Source organism: Monodelphis domestica, chromosome 7 (assembly GCF_027887165.1).
Source record: "Monodelphis domestica isolate mMonDom1 chromosome 7, mMonDom1.pri, whole genome shotgun sequence".
Lineage (NCBI taxonomy): Eukaryota > Metazoa > Chordata > Mammalia > Didelphimorphia > Didelphidae > Monodelphis > Monodelphis domestica.
The window spans coordinates 223874055-223893043 of NC_077233.1; the positions used below are offsets into that span (position 1 = coordinate 223874055).

The following is an 18989-nucleotide window of genomic DNA, read 5'->3' on the forward strand; positions in this document are numbered from 1 at the left end:
GGAGGTTTATGGGTTGAAAGAGACAGTAAAGATGTTAAAGAGGATAATGAGATTGACAAGGGTAAAGTACAGGGTGGATAGATAGGCAATGGATTCAGGAAACATAAATGGGGGTTACCAAATCTTATTTCACCAACTTCCCAGCTTTCTCTGTGGCCAGTTCTAATGGGTGAGGAAGCCTCCCAAAACTGTTCTCCTTTCTATTCCCTAAAAAGGTTTTCTTAGACCCAATGATTCTCTTTTATTTCTTTATAAATACTATTACAACTAAGCCTTCCTATAGAAAAATTTTGATGTCCCAGTTAAAGACTCACTTATTTTAATCATTAGGGAAAATAAAGCCTCATTCATTTGGATTCTAATCCTTTTTTTTTTTTTAAATAAATTAGTCAGGTGCTTGAAATTTGCCTTTTTACCATCTCAAAGATTGGGTTTATTAAACAAAAGAATGAATATAAACAAGATGGCAAGGGTCTTGTTTAACCTACTTATTTGCAAAATTAATAGATGAATTACAACTAACCCTTATGCAGAAAATAGAATACATTCACTATTCCAAAATGGAAAAAGAGGTTAGAAATCATCTAGTCCAACTCTTTAATATGACAAATGTGGAAACCGAGGTCTAGAAATGTTAAGTGACCTACTCACATGGGTAGTAAGAGACTGAGCCAAGATTCCAGCCCCAGTCCTGAGTAACTTTCCAAAGCAATGGGCAGTTTCACTAATTTCAGTGGCTTTTGCCAAGTCACTTAATTCTACTGGCATCAATTTTCACATTCATTGCATGAAGAAGCACTAGATGGCTTCTTAAGCCATCTGCCTTGAAGAGCAGGGGTTCTTAAATTTTGTAAAAAGTATTACAATAATGTAAATTTTGTTTAAAAATTTTATAAACATTTTGTACAAATTTGTAAAATTTTGTAAAGTTGGCAATATATTGATAGCTGTATCTCAATATAATTGGTTTCCTTTGTGTTGTATTTTATACATTTAAAAACATTCTTATGAGAAAGGGGTCTGTAGGTTTCATTCACCAGATTGCCAGTAGTACGAAAAATGTGTTACTTGAGTTCTGTTCTAGATATGATCCCAACTCATGGCCTACATCAGTATTTTAAATTTCATTTTAAAAATCATTCTGGATTTCTTAGATTTTGTGAATTTAGGTTTGCCTCACCCTTCCCTGCTGCCTTCTTTTAGGAATCAACGAGGTTGGCTTCAAAGTGAGAAATCCTTTTACCCCAAAAAAAAAAAAAAGGAAAAGAGGAAGAGGAGAGAAGTACCCCCAGAAGGGAAGGTAAGTGAGAGGAGAGGAGAGGAGAGGAGAGGAGAGGAGAGGAGAGGAGAGGAGAGAGGGGAAGGGAGAAGGGAGGAGAGTAAAGCAGAGAGGAGGGGAGGGAAAGGGAGAGTAGGGGAATAGGGGAGGGGAAGAGAGGAGAGGACTGTCGAGGACAGGAGGGGAAAGGAGAGTAGGGGAGGGGAGGAGAGGGCAGCAGAGGAGGTGAGGGGAGAGGATAGCAGAGGAAGGGGGGGGAGGGGGAGGATAAGGGAGAAGGGGGGGAGCCAGAAGGGGAGGGGAGGGGACGGGACGGGAGAAGAGAAGTTCTTTGTAGTGGGTTAGGAGCTTTTCATAGCCGTCCCGGAGTGGAGTTCCTAGCCTCCGGTGCCCCCCTGCCTGAGCCGAGAGCTGTTTTCCTCTTGCTGTCTCCCACCAGCTGGCAGAAGGGAGTGACTCACTCTGCTTTTTTGCGTTTGTGGTATGAGCGTCTCCATGGATTTCGCCAAGTTTTCCTCTTTGCCAGGGACAGGTCGGGCAGGAAGGCTGCTAGAGACCCTTCTATTTGATCGGGCTTCCCACACAGAGCATGTTCGGTGGAGCAGTAATAAGAACACTCTCCGTAGAAACAGATGTTGTTGGCTGATGGAAAAGAGACAACCCGCTAATTTAAAAAAGAATCCACCAAAATAAACACACAGAAAAAAACAAACAAGAAAACCATTCAATAACTTTCTATTGAGAAGCAGCAGCAGGGTGCAGAGGGGAAAGTGCTGGACTGCGAGTTTGGAGAGCTCTGGGTTTAAATTCTGCCTTGGACACTTATTAGCTCTGTGACCCCGATGAGTTGCTTAAATGTCCTCAGCCCTCAGTTCTTTGTCTGTAAAATGGGGATACTAATATTTATAGCATCTACCCCATGTGGTTGCTGTGGGGAAATCAGATGAACAAGCCTTTAAACACTATAAAAATTGTTCCTAAAGTCATAGTGTGATTTGAAATTTTAATAGAACTTCAAATTGCCCCCATGACTTTTGGGAAACTGTATGAATACAGTTTTTATTATAATTCAGGCAACTGAATTAAACTGATGCCAACCCCCTCGCCCCCCCCCCTTTTTTATTGAAGCTTTCATCAAATCTGAGCCATAACCACATAGTCCCCTTATCCTTTCTTAGAAGCTTGGGACTTCCTAGTATTGAGCTCCAAGAACACAACATACAAATTCTACAGAAAGCTTGGTTCCATATAAATCAATTCTCTGAGAATCAGAGAAAGCCCCAGAGTTAAAGGGGACCTTAGAGATCATTTTGGCAGCTAGATGGTACAATGGATAGAGTTTCTAGCCTGGAGTTAGGAAGATTCTTCTTCTTGAGTTCAAATCTGGCCTCAAACACTAGCTGGGTGCCTCTGGGCAAATCACTTAACCCTTTTAGCCTCAGTTTCCTCATCTGTAAAATGATTTGGAGAAGAAAACTGCAAAATACTCTAGTGTCTCTGCCAAGAAAACCCCAAATGGGGTCACAAAGAATTGAACACGACTTAAACAACCAAACAACAACTGAAGCCCAGAGAAGTAAGGTCTCTTGTCCAAGTCATACAACCAATTAATGGCTGATCTGGGACGAGAACCCAGACCTACTCAATTCTTATGACTGTATCATACCATTTTATGTAACAGGTTATGCCTACCAATATAAGCAAAGTCTTCTCCGGACAAGTCCATACACACTAACTATCCTGGTTATTCAGATCAAAATCTTGAGCATCAGTTACCTAGATAAAAAAGCAAAGTTATGGCTTCAGTGATCTGGATAATTCCAATATGTCCACTGAACTCTTGGGTATAAGCCTTTCTCAGAGCTATTTTATTTCCTAATTAATCAAGAACTTTTAGGTAGATGACTCTCTGGACTGAGAAAATCTCTTTGTGGCAGGAATGAATACCCCTCCTCAAGTGTCTGGCACGGACGAGCTCAGACTTGATTCAGTTTTGTGTGTTCCTTTGAAAAAAGCAAACTCAGAGAATCTCCATGCTTACTTCTTTTCATACCAGGTCAGTAAGACAAGCAAAAAAAAAAAAAGAGCCCACCAAAGCAGTCTACCTTTCCAACCACATTTCACAAACTGAGCTCCAAGTTGCAGTCAAACTGGATAACAATTGGATAACAATAGTCCCTGCTCTCAAGAAGCTCCCAATGGAATAGGAAAATGCTAATATACAAACAACTCTAAATAAATTGATAAATTGGAAATAATCAGCTGAGGGAAGGCAGTAGTGTTAAAGGAAATTGGAAAAGGCTTACAGAAGGTAAAATTTTAGCTGGAACTTAAAGGAAGCCATTGAGGGAGACCATAAGAGAATTCCAGAGATGGGGAAGAGCCAGTGAAGATTACTGGACTCTAGGATGCCACCCTGAGTAAAATTTAACTTTGCAACTGTCTGTGGCAGACAAAATTCTTTTACTGGATCCAATAAACAAAGAAGCAATCCTAAGGAAATATGTTGCACTGCAACAAAACAAATAGCTGATGTCTGATTTTTAGTAATGGAAAGATCAAAGATCACTTGGTACTTGGGCATCTGTTGATATAGTTTTAATTTGTAGCCTTCCATGTTGAGACAATATGCCTTTAACAGAATCAGAACCTATTTACACAGGAAAGCTATTATCTGATCTTCCATTATCTTGGACCAGGAAATTTGTCTATTATATACAATACTTTCTTGTGAGTCAATTTTTAGAGGCATAATTTTAAAGGGGAAGGAGGTGGAACACAATAATGACCTCAAAGCAGTTCTCCCAGAGGATTCCAAAATTCAATGCAGAAATGGATTTCATTTGCATTTACATATGAATACAACTTCTGTTGGAATAGAAGTCTATGTTCCCTTTGCATTTTATTAAAGAAAACACCTGGGATTAATAACTGGGGGGGACGGGAAGTGATGGTAATGATTGGAAAAATATTCAAACCTAGAAGAAAACGTTGGTTCTTTCCATATTTCACATCAGAAAGTCCCCTTGTTTCTCTGAAGGATGGCTCATGGTCCACTGTCCAATCTAGCATTTGTTCAAAATATGCATTCATTCACTCAGTAAATACTTAAACTAAGCAATGTAGATACCAAATAAAAAATAGTCTCTACTTTCCAGAAGTTTACATTCCCCTGGGAAGGAGAGGCCACTGGAGGTGGTGGGGTAAGGGTTGGGGGAAAAGGATTTCTCACTCAGGGAGGATTTTGGGGAAAAAAATAATAGCTCACATTTTTAAAAAATCAAAGTGAGAAAAGCCATCATATGAGGAATCCAGGTCTTCTGGCTCCAAAGTCAGAATTCTTTCCACATCCCCAGACTACTACAAGAGTATTAAGTCAAAATCTATTCTGTGCAATCTGCTTTGATAGGTCCTGGGAGGGATATAAAATTAAAGAAGACACACCATTTCCCAAGGGGCTGGCTATCTCCTAGGGTTCCTAATATGCCTACATAAATCTATATTATAGACAACAATATGCTGAATATATAACTAGATTCAAAAGGCCTGAAATTTGACAAATGTGGGGCATTTATCCCTAAAAAACCTGAAATGCCTTCAGAGGCTTTCCTATTGACTTGCACAGCTGAGATTCTAGAATTCCCTGAGTTCATCCTGATGCCATCTCTGTTGCAAGACTGAGAGGCTGTTATCATGCCCCACTTGATTCTGACTGCCAAAGGAGATCAACTGTATTGTGACTTTACATCAACCAGCCTTAACTATGGCGTAGGATTGACTTTTGAACTCATTTAGCAAACTAGGAATCCAAATTCTTAATAAGATACTAGGATGAAGTAATGCAAGGGGTCTTAGAATTTATCTAGTCTGCCTCCTTTATTTTATTGGTGAGGAAACAGACTATAGGAGGCAACTGTGAAATACAAGGTTCTAGAAGCAGTGAGAGATTTGTTATCCTTCAGTCGTTTTTCAGTTGTGTCTGACTCTTTGTGACTTATTTGGGGGTTTTCATGGCAAAGGTGCTGGAGTGGTTTGCCATTCCTTTCTCCAGCTCATATTATAGATTAGGCAAAGAAGGTTAAGTGACTTGCCCAAGGTCACACAGCTAGTAAGTGTCTGAGGTTAGTTTGAACCCTTTAGGCTTGGTATGCTGACTACTAACTATACCATCTAGATTCAAACTCCAATCTAAATCTAAAGTAAATTTCCTAAACCTGGCATTCAGCAACCCTTATCTTGACAGATTTGCATCACAGACTTTTTTTTTTAAACCTTTGCATTTCATCTTAGAATTAATACTGTCTATTGGTTCCAAGGCAGAATAACGGTAAGGGCTAAGCAGTGAGAGTTAAGTAACTTGCCCAGGGTCACACAACCAGGAGATAGGTGTCTGGGGTCAGATTTGAACCCAGGACCTCCTGTCTCCAGGCCTCTCTATCCCCTGAGTCACCTAGCCTCCTCCTCATCTTGCTCTTGATCAAGCAGAGCTAATGTTCCCAAGGTCATAATTTAATTTAGCCTCTTTCCTCCTGCCACCCAAATCCATACAAAACTGGACTTAAACCAATCTCCTGAGAACCGCATGTCAAAATCATGCAAGATCCGGCTACAGAACTGGCAAGTTATCATGGAATGTTTCTACCTAAATCTCCTGCCTCTGTTCAAAGATGGCCTTTCAAGCAATTCTAATTCATTTTTGTGTCTTGAGTCTTCCTTTGATCTGAGTTTTGTCATATGAGAGTTCTGCTTGCCCCCAGATGGTGGAATTGGAAAAACTAGGCAGCTCACACCTGTGCACATCACTAAACCTTCTTTCAATTTTTCATAGAAGGGGAAACAGTGTCAATCATCTGCTTAGTCTCCATCAAGTTCACTTATGCAGAATGAATGGCATGACCTGAAACATAGGCTTTAATACTTAAGATGATGAAAGTTTAGCCATGCCTTTAAGATTTAGAAAGCCCTTTCCAAACGTCATTTCATCTGATCTGTACCAACTTGGGGAAGAAGATACTTTGGATATTAATCATCCCCATTTTATGGATGAGGAAACCAAAGGCTGAAGACAGAAAACAAATTGCCCATGGTCTCATGGCTTGTGTAAGTTAAGAGACAAATTATCACTGGGTCTTTTTTGACTTCCAAGTCCAGCACTCTTTTCAGAATTTCACATTGGCTTTCCTCTTTAAAAAAAAAAAACAACAAAAATTAGCCATAGGGGGCAGATAGGTGGAGAGAGCACCCAGCCTAGAGTCAAGAGGACCTGGGTTCAAATGTGACCTCAGAGACCTCCTAGCTGTGACCTTGGCAAGTCATTTAATCATATTTGTCTAGCCCTTGCCCTTCTATCTAAAGAGTGTTACTAAGATAAGAAAGTAAGAGTTTTTTTTTTCCTAAATGAATTCACATTAAAAAAATATATATATATATATATCAGCTATAGTGGGCAGGTAGGAGGCTCAGTGAATAGAAAGTCAGGCCTGGAGGCCAGAAGTCCCGGGTTAAAATCTAGCTTCAGACATTTCCTAGCTGTGTGACCTTGGGCAAGTCACTTAACTCCAATTGTCTAGTCCTTCTTACTTCACTTCTTCTTGGAACCAATACACAGTATTTTAAGCAGAAGATAAGAGGTTTTTTTTTTTTTGTTTGTTTGTTTTTAAAGAATCTACTAAGAGTAGTAGGCACTCTCAGATCATCTAGTCTAATCAATACCTGAAGAAGAATACCCTTGAAACATTCCTGACAAGTGGCCATTTTGCCTGTTGAATGATCTTTACTGCTGAGAATCATGCTGTCTCCTTCAACAGCCTCATTGCATTTTTGGAAAAGCTTCATTTCTATTTGCAGTTTTTGTTGCTGAAATCTACCCCTATGATAAAATCTGTCTTTAATGAGAGCCTGAGAGCAATGGACCAACCATTAAACATGTTCAAGTAAAGGTAATTAATACTTTGCTTTTTCCTGGGTTAGCACATAACTTCTTAGGATGTTAACTATTATACTAGATTTTGTTTTTTTGTTTTTTTTCTTTAGTTCATTTGTGGTTATATTAGGACAAGGGATAACAGGGAGGCTAAAGAGAACCTTTTCTGTTACCAGAAAGGTATATAAAGGTTCAATGATTACCTATAGCTAGCTACCTGGTCACTGGCAAGGCTGGGCATCAGACGAACAATTTTTATCTTATATTTTTCTGCCAATGGAAGCAGCTATATATGAATGATCATGGACTGGAATTCTTTGAGACCCAGAGAACAAAGTAAGAAGAGGCTGCAATTGTAGCCGGCGAAACTTATTAAGCAAAACTGTCTCCCAACTCTCAGAGTTAGAGGATGCTGAAATGTGTTAGGTAGGAAAGAATGAGGGATTTGAGAATCAGAAGAGATCTAGGAACAATTGCTGTCTCTAACCCTTAACCCAAGTTGTGAGGGCATGGGCAATTAATTTTGAATTATGGGTCTTCGGTTTCCCCACCCATAAAATAGGGATGATAAAATACCTGTCATACCTCCCTTAAATTTTTTTTAATCTATACTTTCTTAGAATCAATATTTTGTATTGGTTCAAAGAAGAAGAACAGTAAGCCAATCTGACTCCTTAAGACCCCATTTGGGATTTTCTTGGCAAAGATATTGGAGTGATTTGCCATTTGTCATCTCCAGTTCATTTTAAAGATGAGGAAACTGAGGCAAACAGGGTAAAATGACTTGTTCAGGCTCACACAGTCTAAGGAGTATCTGAAGCCAAATTTGAACTCAGGTCTTCCTGACTCTAAGCGTGGTACTCTGACTATTATACCAATTATGTGCCCATTGACAGAATTGAGATTCAAACTAATATCTTCTGATACCAAATTTAGTGTTCTTCTAATCCGATATGAAAGGAGGGTTGGGGCAATCCACATGGCTAGTCAAAACATTTTACAAAGTAAGTTTCTTAAACCCTGACATTCAGCAGTCTTGGTAGATCTGCTTTGTTGACTTTTTTTTTTTTAAGTCTTACCTTCCATCTTAAAATCAATACTAATTATCATTCCTTGCAATGGGGGCTAAATGACTTGACCAGGGTCACACAGCCAGGAAGCCAGATTGGAACCCAGGACTTCCTGTTTCTAGGCCTGGCTCTCAATCCACTGAGCTACCCAGCTGCCCTTTAAAGTGAAGTGATTGAATTTTATTCTTTTTGTTCAGTCATGTTGGACTCTTCTTGGTTGTTTTTTTGTTTGTTTGTTTGTTTTGTTTTGTTTTTGTTGTTTGTTTTGTTTTGACAAAGATACTGGAGTAGTTTGCTATTTCCTTCTTCTGCTCATTTTATAGCTAAGGAAACTGAGGCAAACAGTATTAAGTACTTGCTCAGGGTCCCACAGATAGTAAGTGCCTGATACCAGATTAGAACTGATGAAGATGAATCTTCCTGATTTCAAGCCTGGTGTTCTATCCACTACACCACGTAGCTGTCCCCCTTCCTTTGCAAATTTAAGAAATCTCATTGGGCATTTGATTGAGTTCAATCAATTCCAACTCCTCTGAATTTTAGTGGCATGACCCCTATGAGCTACAGTGGCTCTAAATATTCATTATGCAGTGGTCAACCAGCTGATAAGCTCTTCTGAACCTAACTGGACCTCTTCCGATGTGGATATTTGAAAAATTTCCAACTTAACAGGATCTGCCAAAACTGGTGCTCTGCCGGCACTGCATTCAAGAACCAAAGGTTACCTCCATGCTCCAAATGAGGCCCTGGAGTAAAGCCTTGGTGGAAGAAATGTTAAATGGCTAACCTTCTCCTAAAATGGACTAAGCAATGTATAGGGGCAGCATGACATGGTAAATAGGGTAGCAAGCTGTTGTCAGGAAACCCAAGTCTTCTACCCTGAAACATTCTGGTTTTGTGATCCAGACCACATCATTTGACCTCCCAGTGACCTAAAGGCAGTTGGTGCAGAGTGGACAAAGTGTGGAACTTGAAGTCCAGAAGACCTGAGTTCAGATCCTGCCTTAGTTCCTTAATTAATATGATGGCCAAAAAGTTTTAGTTTCCACATCTGTAAAGCAGGGATGATAATACCATTCATCTTCCAGGGTTATTTTGAGGCTCATATCACATATATAAATGCACTTTGGAAACCTCAAAATGGTCAGTCCTTATTAAGCTGGGGAGCAGCTGGCAATCCACACAAGTAGTAGGTGTGGTATTTTTTTACTGAGAGATCTCCCTGACCAGGGAAATCAAGGAACTGGACAAAAAAAAAAAGGAAAATCGCAAGAAATCATTACTATAATAATGACTCACATTCACTGTGAAGCTTGAAGATTGAGGGGAGGAACCAATGACCCAGTAGCAAAATGACAGCAGGGTCCAAAAACAATGTAGAGAACCCAGGTGTTCCATCTCCTAGTCTAGCAGTCTTTTCAATATATGGTAATATAGGGCTTCCTTCCTATAGATGTAGCTTTTCACAGATTTATGCTGAGATTGTAAGCTTTCTGAAGGCAGTTACTATACCTTATGTGTCTTTTGTAGCCCCCATGGTATAGCCCAATACCTTGTTACCTTCAAACCACAGTTGTTTGATTAAAAAAAAAAAAGAAATTCTAACAAGACTCTGAAAGGTTCTTCTTTCCGAAGCTTCACCAGGGCAGAGCTGACAAACCTAAGAAATCCCCACCTTGAGAGAACATGAAGATGCGCCCTGGATTCTTTAGAAAAGCACCCACCTTACCCACAGCAGGCCAAGTCCCAGCTGAGCCCCAGCTTTCTAGCAACTATCCTCAGCTTTGCTATCCCTCCTCCTTAGTTTGGCAGGGATGCAACATCATTGGCACAGTGATGCCAAATAATTCTCCCCGATTGCATTTTATTACACTCCCATGTTGCTTCTGGAATCCATTACTTTAACTGGTTAGGCCAAAGGATATTCTCCATATTTCTTGCATGCAGATGTGTTTCTCTGACCATAAGGCCTGGGTAGGGACTACAATGGTTTGGGAGTGGTATATAAAAACGCTGGACATTGTCTCTTGATTATAATAGGCAGAAGAAGAAGTCGATTTTAGCAGGAAACCAATGAACCCTATAATTAGGTGTTAAAGCCAGAAGACAGCTCAGAAATCTGAGTTTACCGCCTTCCATTTTATAGGGGACAGTGAGAGACAGAAAATGACTTGTCCACAGGCACTAGAAAAACAAATACTAGTCAGGAAGCTGATTGAAAATAAAGTCAGTGCCTTTTTCCAAACACTCTTCTGCCTCTCACTTGAACAAGGCAATTTATAGATTATTATTATTGCACTATATAAATGCAAGATGTTTTTAGTATTATTAACAATAATTATTAATGATGATATCTGAAAATTTAATGAAAAAAGATGAAGACTAGACTAAAAATAGTGTGACTATATGCACACAGGGCAAAACTTCATAAATTTCTTTCCCCTCAAAGGGCACTTAAGGAATAATTAGTAGCAGGTCTATTTTTGCAAAGAAAATATCTTTCGAAATTTGTCCTATTCAAATAGCCCAAGAATTCTTGCATGTAATAGGTGCTTAATAAATGCTTGTCAGTTGATTGATATGTGTGCCATGTAGCAACTTGATTCTGGAAACAAGATGTGGAAATATTAGCAAAACAATACTGTCATTCTCAGTCCACATAAATTAAGTAATGGCTTCAGCTCCCACTGTTGTTACATGTTCTTTGATCTGGAAACATTTACTCAAGGAACTGATTTTTTTCAATGGAATGAAATGCTTGGATGGTTGAGATGCCCTCAGATAAAATGTTCGCCCTGACAAATATATTTACATGTCAGCTGCTGGCAGACATATGACCCAGTCATTTGACATACTGGCAACTTATTGTACTTTAAAACTGTAGTTGATCCATGACTTTTGCCTCTTTGCCATTTCATTTCTTCATTCCCTACTTTATCCTTCCTTTCTGATCATCCATGAAGGAAAGTCATCTAGGCAAATGTAATTCAGTATTCTGGAGAGCAAGGCACAAATTTAAAAGAGTTTTCCATCACTGCATAAATTAATATTCATAGGACCACACTTGTAGAGCTGGAGAAAGCATTTGAGGAAACTGAGGCTTAGAGATGTTAAGTGACTTGCCCAAGACCACATATGGCCAAGAATGGAATTGAGGTTTTTCTGACCTCGAATCCAATGTCCTTTACACTGTCTCTATTTAATTTTGAACAGATTTAAAAGGACAAGTAAAATAAAAATTACCCCAAACAATTGTATTAGGTTTTAAAAAATGAGATTTGGTTAGTTGGACAGTGGCTTATATCATTCCACTGCATGAGTAACAATTATACATTTCTAATGGCTTTCAACCCAGAAGAACGTTTTAAAATCTGACTGACTGCTGCATTTTGGACAAAGTTGGAACAGAGATAATTTGGACAAGCCAAAGCTATATTGTTTTTTGTGGCGATGTCTAGACCTCTGATTTCATCTACATAGGAAAGTCCTAGTGTAGCAGCTCCCTCTGTGAAAGATAATCAAATTCAGTTTACCTAGAACTTATGGTTGTTAGAGCAAGTGTTCTTAATCTGGATCCACAGACCCCCATGTGATCAGGCTATGGACACATTTCAGGGGATCTATGAATTCTGATGGTTAAAAAAAAAAATTGAGTAGACCACAACATTAGAGCATATGTGTGTATTTCAAAGATCAGAGGATTAGAGATAGGAGAGGCTTCAGAGGCTGGTCAGTTCAACACATTCATCTTTAAAGATGAGGAAACTGAAGCCCAGAGAAGTTAAATGGCTTATTCAAGGTCAAACAATTAGCATGCAGAAGAGGCAGGACTTGAATCTAGGTTTTTTGACTTGAAAGTCGATGTCCCTTTCACTATGTCAACTTGCTGTCTCCCCCAGAAGAATGGAAGCTAAAACATGGTAGGAATATTTATTCTTTGTTTTTGTGTCCTCAAAATCTAGCACCATGTTTGATAGAGAGTAGTTAATAAATGGTTATTGATCGATGGGGTGACTAATATGAAAGAAAAACTATTGCCAATAACACTCACCAAATGATTAGTTTTAGATGTGGTTTCTCTAAGAAGAGAGGCATTCTGGGATAGTGGATGAAGAAATTGCCTTGAAGCCATGAAAATTTGGATTTGAGTCCTTCCTCTCAAATATACTGGTCCATTTTGGATAAGTCACTTCATTTCTTATTGTTTAGTCATTTCAGTCATATCAAGTCTGACTCTTGTAATCACATCTCCTATCCAAATAAGAATAGGCTTCTGGCCATTTTCTTTTGCTATATAATCCTGAGTAGAGGGGCTGAATGATGTTTTCCCTTTCATATTCTTGATTATTATTCCTTTTAGTCCCCTTTTAGATAACTGTAGGACCATTCTGGAAAGCAATTTGGTTCCATGTCCAGAAAGTTCCCAAAATGCATACCTCATGACCCAGCTATATCACTACTAGGCCTATTCAGTCATTTTTCAGTTGTGACTAACTCTTCATGACCCTATTTGGGGTTTTCTTGACAAAGATAATGGAGTAGTTTGCCATTTCCTTCTTCTGCTCATTTTATAGCTAAGGAAACTGAGGCAAATAGGGTTAAGTGACTTGTCCAGGGTCACACAGCTAGTAAATTTCTGAAGGTAGATTTGGACTCAGGAAGAAGAGTCTTCCTGATCCCAAGTCCAATATTCTATCCATGGTGCCACCTTGATGTCCCCACTTAACTTGTAGCCCTCAGAAACAATTTTAATGCATTAGTTGCTGAGAAGGTGCTGCTCTGGATCCGGAGGATTGTTTCCTCATCCCTGAATTCCATATTTATCTTAACATTTCTCAGCCACTTCAAATTTAATGTTGAGGCCAGGGTGAAAATGCCAGGGCACTGTCCAAAATAGGAAGTAGAAACATTTTAATTCTATCTGTCCAGAATAATAACTGACTCAGATGGTCTTTTGTTTGTGGAGGGGGAAAATCCATAGCCCTTGGAGATTGCAAAAATGTGAATAAAAGAACTAACGGTAGCGTGGGTTCCTTAAATGGCTCCCTCAATTACTTTAAAGACCTTGGCTGACATCTTTACTGTTATTCCTTTTTTCCTGGTAAATTACTATTCATTAGTAGTCATGCTAGTGTGAGTCCACTCTGTGACAAAGGATGTGAAATTAAGTTAAATAATTATTGACTTACTTTTTTTTAGTCCCCAGCATTTCATTTAGAAATCCTCTTAGAAGCCTCAACCTTATCTCAGATGCCTCAGGCCTACAGGCTGCTTTCTCCCAATGCCATCAGTAATTCTATTGCTAATCATAATAATGTTGGTAAGTCGTGTCTGACTTTGTGACCCTTTTTGGGGGGTTTTCTTGGTGTAGATACTAGAGTGGTTTGTCATTTCCTTCTCCAGCTCATTTTACAGATGAGGAGTCTGAAACAAGCAAGGTTCAATGACTTGCCTAGGATCACAAAGCTCGCAAAGGTTTGAGGCCATATTTGAACTCAGGATAAGAAATATTCCTGACTCCAGTCCTGGTACTCTACCCACTGAGCAACTTAGGGGCCCTAATCATAATAATAAACAGCATTTATATAGCACTTTAAAATTTGCTAAGTGCTTTATAATATTACCGCATTTGAACTTCATCATAACCTTAGGAAATAGGTGCTATTATCATCCCCTTTTTGAAGATGAAGAAATTGAGGTACCTAGAAGTTCAGTGACCTGCCCAAGGTCACATAGCTAATATGTGCCTATGTCTAGATTTGAACTCATGTCTTCCTGATTCCAGGTTCTATGCTGTAGCCCCTGAGCCATCTAGCTGTCTCTGGCTATTGTTCTCTTCCTCTTCCAGCCATATTATACTGAATTGACTCTCTAAATGTTGTATCTTCTAGTAGGACTAGGCTTCTCCCCAGAAGGGAGAGACTTTTTCATTTTGTCTTTGTATCTAGCTCTAGCTTTTAAAAGGTGCTTTTTAAATCACACAGTGCTGCATTATATCTGATTGAATTGAAATAGATAGATAGCATCCAGTGGTTGTTGATGCAGGAGAAGGTGCTAGGATTCCCTGGATCTATTCCAGTCAAATCCTTAGGATTTTACTTTTCCCTTCAGTCAAGATCTACACTTCTAGGAGGAGTCATTCCTAGCCAGACATTTTCCAGGTTCCCAACTGGGTAGGCATGCTTACGTTGGCTTGACCAGAACTAGAGCAAATTGTCTTTCTCAAACAGTTTTTGGTTATAACAAAAGTACAGGGTCCAGCTGAAGGGAAGCATCATTCTCCTGATGCTCTGTGCTGGTCAGACCATACTGGAAGCACCGTGTTCAGTCCTGGACCTCCTATTTTAAGAAGAAGCAATGTCAAGCCTTAGACAGATCGGGTTGGATTCCTCATCAAAGGTGAATCCAAGAAGGGGGTAGAGGAGGGCTTTGAATTGATGGAATCAAGTAAGCATTCATTAAGTGCTTGATGTACTAGATCCTGTGCCATGGACTGAAGGATCCAAAGAGATTTATTTGGGAGAAGAGATGATTAGGGGAAAATTTGGTAGCTTCCATTAACTATCTGCAGGTGAGAAAAAAAGTTTGGGGATTGGGATTTTTTTGGGGGGGAGGGGTTCCCAAAAGATGGAACTATGATCCGTGGGTTGGAAGCTAGAAAAGATGAGAAAGGTCACTAAAAGTGTGAGAACTAAACAAACTCTGAAATGGGTTGGTGAGGGAATGAGTTTCTTGTCACTGGAAGTGTCTGAGCGGAGGATAGCTGACCATATGTCTAGCATACCTTAGAAAGGATTTCTACATTAGGTGGCATGTTCAATAACTTCCAAGGTTTCCTATGATCCTTTAAAAAAAAAAAAAAGAAAAACTCTTATCTTCTGTCTTGGAATCAAAATTGTGTATTGCTTGCAAGGCAGAAGAGCAGTGACTCTTGCCCAGAGTCACACAGCTGGGAAGTGTCTGAGGCCAGATTTGAACCCAGGACCCCATGTTTTTGGGCCTGGCTCTCAATCCACTGAACCACTTAGCTGTCCCCACTCTTCTAATTACAATAATGTCCAATTAAGTATCACTGTCTTGGTCAATTATTTTAAGTTCATATGAGGCTGACTCATTTTTATGTGAGATGGTGCATAGGAATGCATTCTTCAGGGGATACTTTTGGGTCTTTCATATATGATTTTGTCCTTGGTTAAGTGTGCTCTGGGATGAATAAAGTACGAGGGACTTGCCGCATTTTTGGTGATGAGAATAGAGTTAATTAAATTATGGATTTATGGAGATTGATTTTGACAAACTTATGAGCACAATTAAGGAAAAGAGTAGAGCATATTGATCTGGAAAATCTATAGAAAAAAGGCTGTTAGTTTGGGCTTTTATGTTTGAGCAAAGCTTGAGGCACAGATAATCAAATATCTTAATTGGTTTTTATCTGGATGAATTAGAGGGAGATGGGAAAAATTCCTCTGGCCATGGCATCTTTGTAATGTCTAAAACTATGAGACAAGATGAATATCTTTCATGCTAACCAGCCGCTTTCATTGTCGATTTTCCTGCTTGGAGGCAGTTTCAGTTACCTATGGCATATCATCACATCATTCAACTATCCTAATTCCTGGAATAACTCCACCATTTCTAAAAGCAGGACAAGGAATGGAAAAATTCCATAATGATGAGGCCCAGGGATACAGAAGAGGAATCAGGATTAACTAGATCTGAAGTCCAGAGGTCATTGTTTTTCAGTCATTTTATCAGGAGCATCTGACTTGCGGCTCTATTTGGGTTTTTCTTGGCAAAGATACTGGAGTGGTCTTGCCATTTCCTTCTCTAGTCCATCTTTCAGATGAGGAAATGGAGGCAAATGCAGTGAAGTGACTTGCCCAGGGTTACATGACTAGTAAGTATCTGAGGCTATGTATTTGAACTCCTATCTTCCTGATTCTAGGGGTGGCACTCTCCTCTGTGTCCCCTAGCTGCCCCTGGAGTCAGAGAACATGGGTTCGAATATGAGGCTGGGTAAGTTACTTAGCCTCTCTTCTTCTGTAAAATGAGGGGGTTTGAGCCAGATGACTCTAAAGTTCCTTCTAGTACAAAGTCTCTGATCCCATGTAAAATACTATACCCAGATCAGGCTAAATCATGTTAAGAAAAATGATAGCTAGGCCAGAGAGTCTTTTTATTGGTTGTGGGATGAATGTCTCAGCTGGGGTTGAAGATCTCAAGGAGTTTTATGAAATGACTACATTTCAGTCCACCAAACAATATTTACTAAGTTCCTACTATGTTTAGGGCACTGTTGGAGGATATTAGAGCCAGGCTAACTTTAAAGGAACAATAAGAGACATCATTTGAATGGCATCTACTGGGCAGCTAGGTGGCACAGTAGATAGAGTGCCAGGCCTGGAGTCAGGAAGACTCATCTTCCCGAGTTCAAATTTAACCTCTGATACTTTCTCACCAGGTAATCCTGGGCAGGTCACTTAACCCTATTTGTCCCATTTTCCTTATCTGCAAAATGAGCTGAAGAAGGAAATAACAAACTACTCTAGTATTTTTAGGGGACACTGTAGATAGTTGGGAAGACTCCTCTTCCTGGGTTCAAATCTAGCCATAGACATTTATTAGCTGTGTGATCCTGGGCAAAACAGCTAATCTTATTTGTGCCTCAGTTTCCTCATCTGTAAAATGAACTGGAGAAGGAAATATCAGACCACTCCAGTATTTTTGCCAAGACAGGAAGCTGGACACAACTGAAAAACTACCTATGATGTGCCAGGCACTGTGCTAAGTACTTTACGGTTATCTTATTTGATCCTCAAAACAACCCTAGGAGATATGTGCTATTATTATTCTCATTTTATAGGTGAGGAAACTGAGGCAGACAGAGGTTGAGTGACTTGCCTAGGGTCACATAGCTATTAAATGTCTCAAGCTGGTTTTGAACTCAGGGCTTCCCAAATGCAAAAAGAAAAGTCTTCTGCTTTCAAGACCCTGACAATCTAACTAGGAAGACAAAACATACATAGAAATAGCCTATGCCACCTGATACTGTCAAGGAGCAATGAATGGAACAGTATTACTGGAAGAGAATTACAAATATTATCCTAGAGAGTCTGAGAATCAGGAGATCTGGATGTGAGTTGTAGCCTTACTACTAGCTGACTGTTTGACCTTAGGTAAGTTGCTTCCTTCTGGTTATCACTTTCTTTACTCATAAAATGAGGAAAAAGAGATCACTTCCACCTAGGGTAATCAAGGAAGACTTCATGTACAGAGTGGAATTCTCAAAAACTAAATGAATTATTTTTTTTTAATCCTTACCTTCTGTCTTGGAATCAATACTGTGTAATGGTTCCAAGGCAGAAGAGTGGTAAGGGCTAGGCAATGGGGGTTAAGTGACTTGCCCAGGGTCACACTAAACTGGGAAGTGTCTGAGGCCACATTTGAACCTGAGACCTCTCATCTCTAGGCCTGGCTCTCCATCCACTGAGCTACCAAGCTGCCCCCATAAATGAATGAATTTTAATAAACTACAATATTGTGTTATTTATTGGTTTCATGATGTCCTTTGACTCTAATATTTTTTTTATTGTTGTCTAAAACCCTTACTTTCCATCTTAGAATCAATCCTGGGTATTGGTCTCAAGGCAAAAGAGTAGCAAGGGCTAGGTAATAGGGGTAAGTGACTTGCCCAGGGTCACAGAGCTAGGAAGAATCAACATTGATTCTAAGATGGAAGGTAAGGGTTAAAAGTAAAGCAAAACAAAACAAAACACATAGTTGATGCTTTAAAAATGTTCATCCATTTCATAGGGCTTGATAGGCTAAAACACCCCAGGTTAGAATTCTGACAACACTGACAGCTTTTCATCTTCTAGGTTTTCTAGTGGCAAGTAAGTGATGCATCTCTCTATGAGCAGAGCATAACCAAATTGTAAATAATTGCTGTCCTATTTTACAATGGATGGGTAGGGGCCCAGAGGGCAGGTCAGGGGCATATAAAGGGAAATAAAGCAATTATTTGGATAATTGACATTTTTTAAAAATCACTTTTGTCTGAAGAATCCAGGTAGCTGAGAAAAATCTAAAAATAATGACAGAGACAATTCTCAACTCTGTTCCAATTTGGGTGTTTAGACTTGTCTTAGCAGCAGGGGTGAAATTACGTTGCTAGGTCTCATTGTACAGTTTTCTTACATGACATTTTGTAACTCCACAGAGATCTTTTTCTCCTTAGGACACTGTAAGTTCTTTGAGAGAAAAGGATTTTTTTAATTCTTTGTACATACTTGTATCCCCAGCAGCCTAACAAATGACCTGGCACATAGCCACTATGTAACAAATGCTCATTGATTGATGTTTCTAATACAATTAACATGTAATATAGGATCAATGAATAAGAGGTCTTAGAGTCTTCTGGTGTAATCATATTTTACAGATGAGGAAACTGAGGTCTAGAGAAGTTGTAACTTGCTGAAGGGCAACAGATAGGAAGTGACAGAAGCAAAATTTGAACCAAGGTCCTCAGGTACCAGAATCTGAACTCTTTCTGCATCACAATGCTGCATTTCACAGTTATCTCTACATATTTTATGCTCTTATTGAACTATGAACTACCTAAGGAAGGGATTTTTATCTAATCTAAATTTTATATGCCAAGCACAGTTCTTTGCATATAAAATAATTAAAGGAATATTCAATGGTCATGTTTGGTCTG

The 18989-nt window shown here is 39.3% G+C and overlaps 1 protein-coding gene across 1 annotated transcript in view; it reads right to left on the reverse strand.

Moving 5' to 3' along the window:
* FAM20C (FAM20C golgi associated secretory pathway kinase) overlaps positions 1-18989 on the reverse strand; it is a 159801-nt gene that overhangs the window by 12995 nt on the left and 127817 nt on the right. The window contains exon 6 of the mRNA XM_001378018.5: positions 1741-1921. Coding sequence (XP_001378055.3) covers positions 1741-1921 — 181 coding nt within the window. The remainder of the gene's footprint in view (positions 1-1740; positions 1922-18989) is intronic.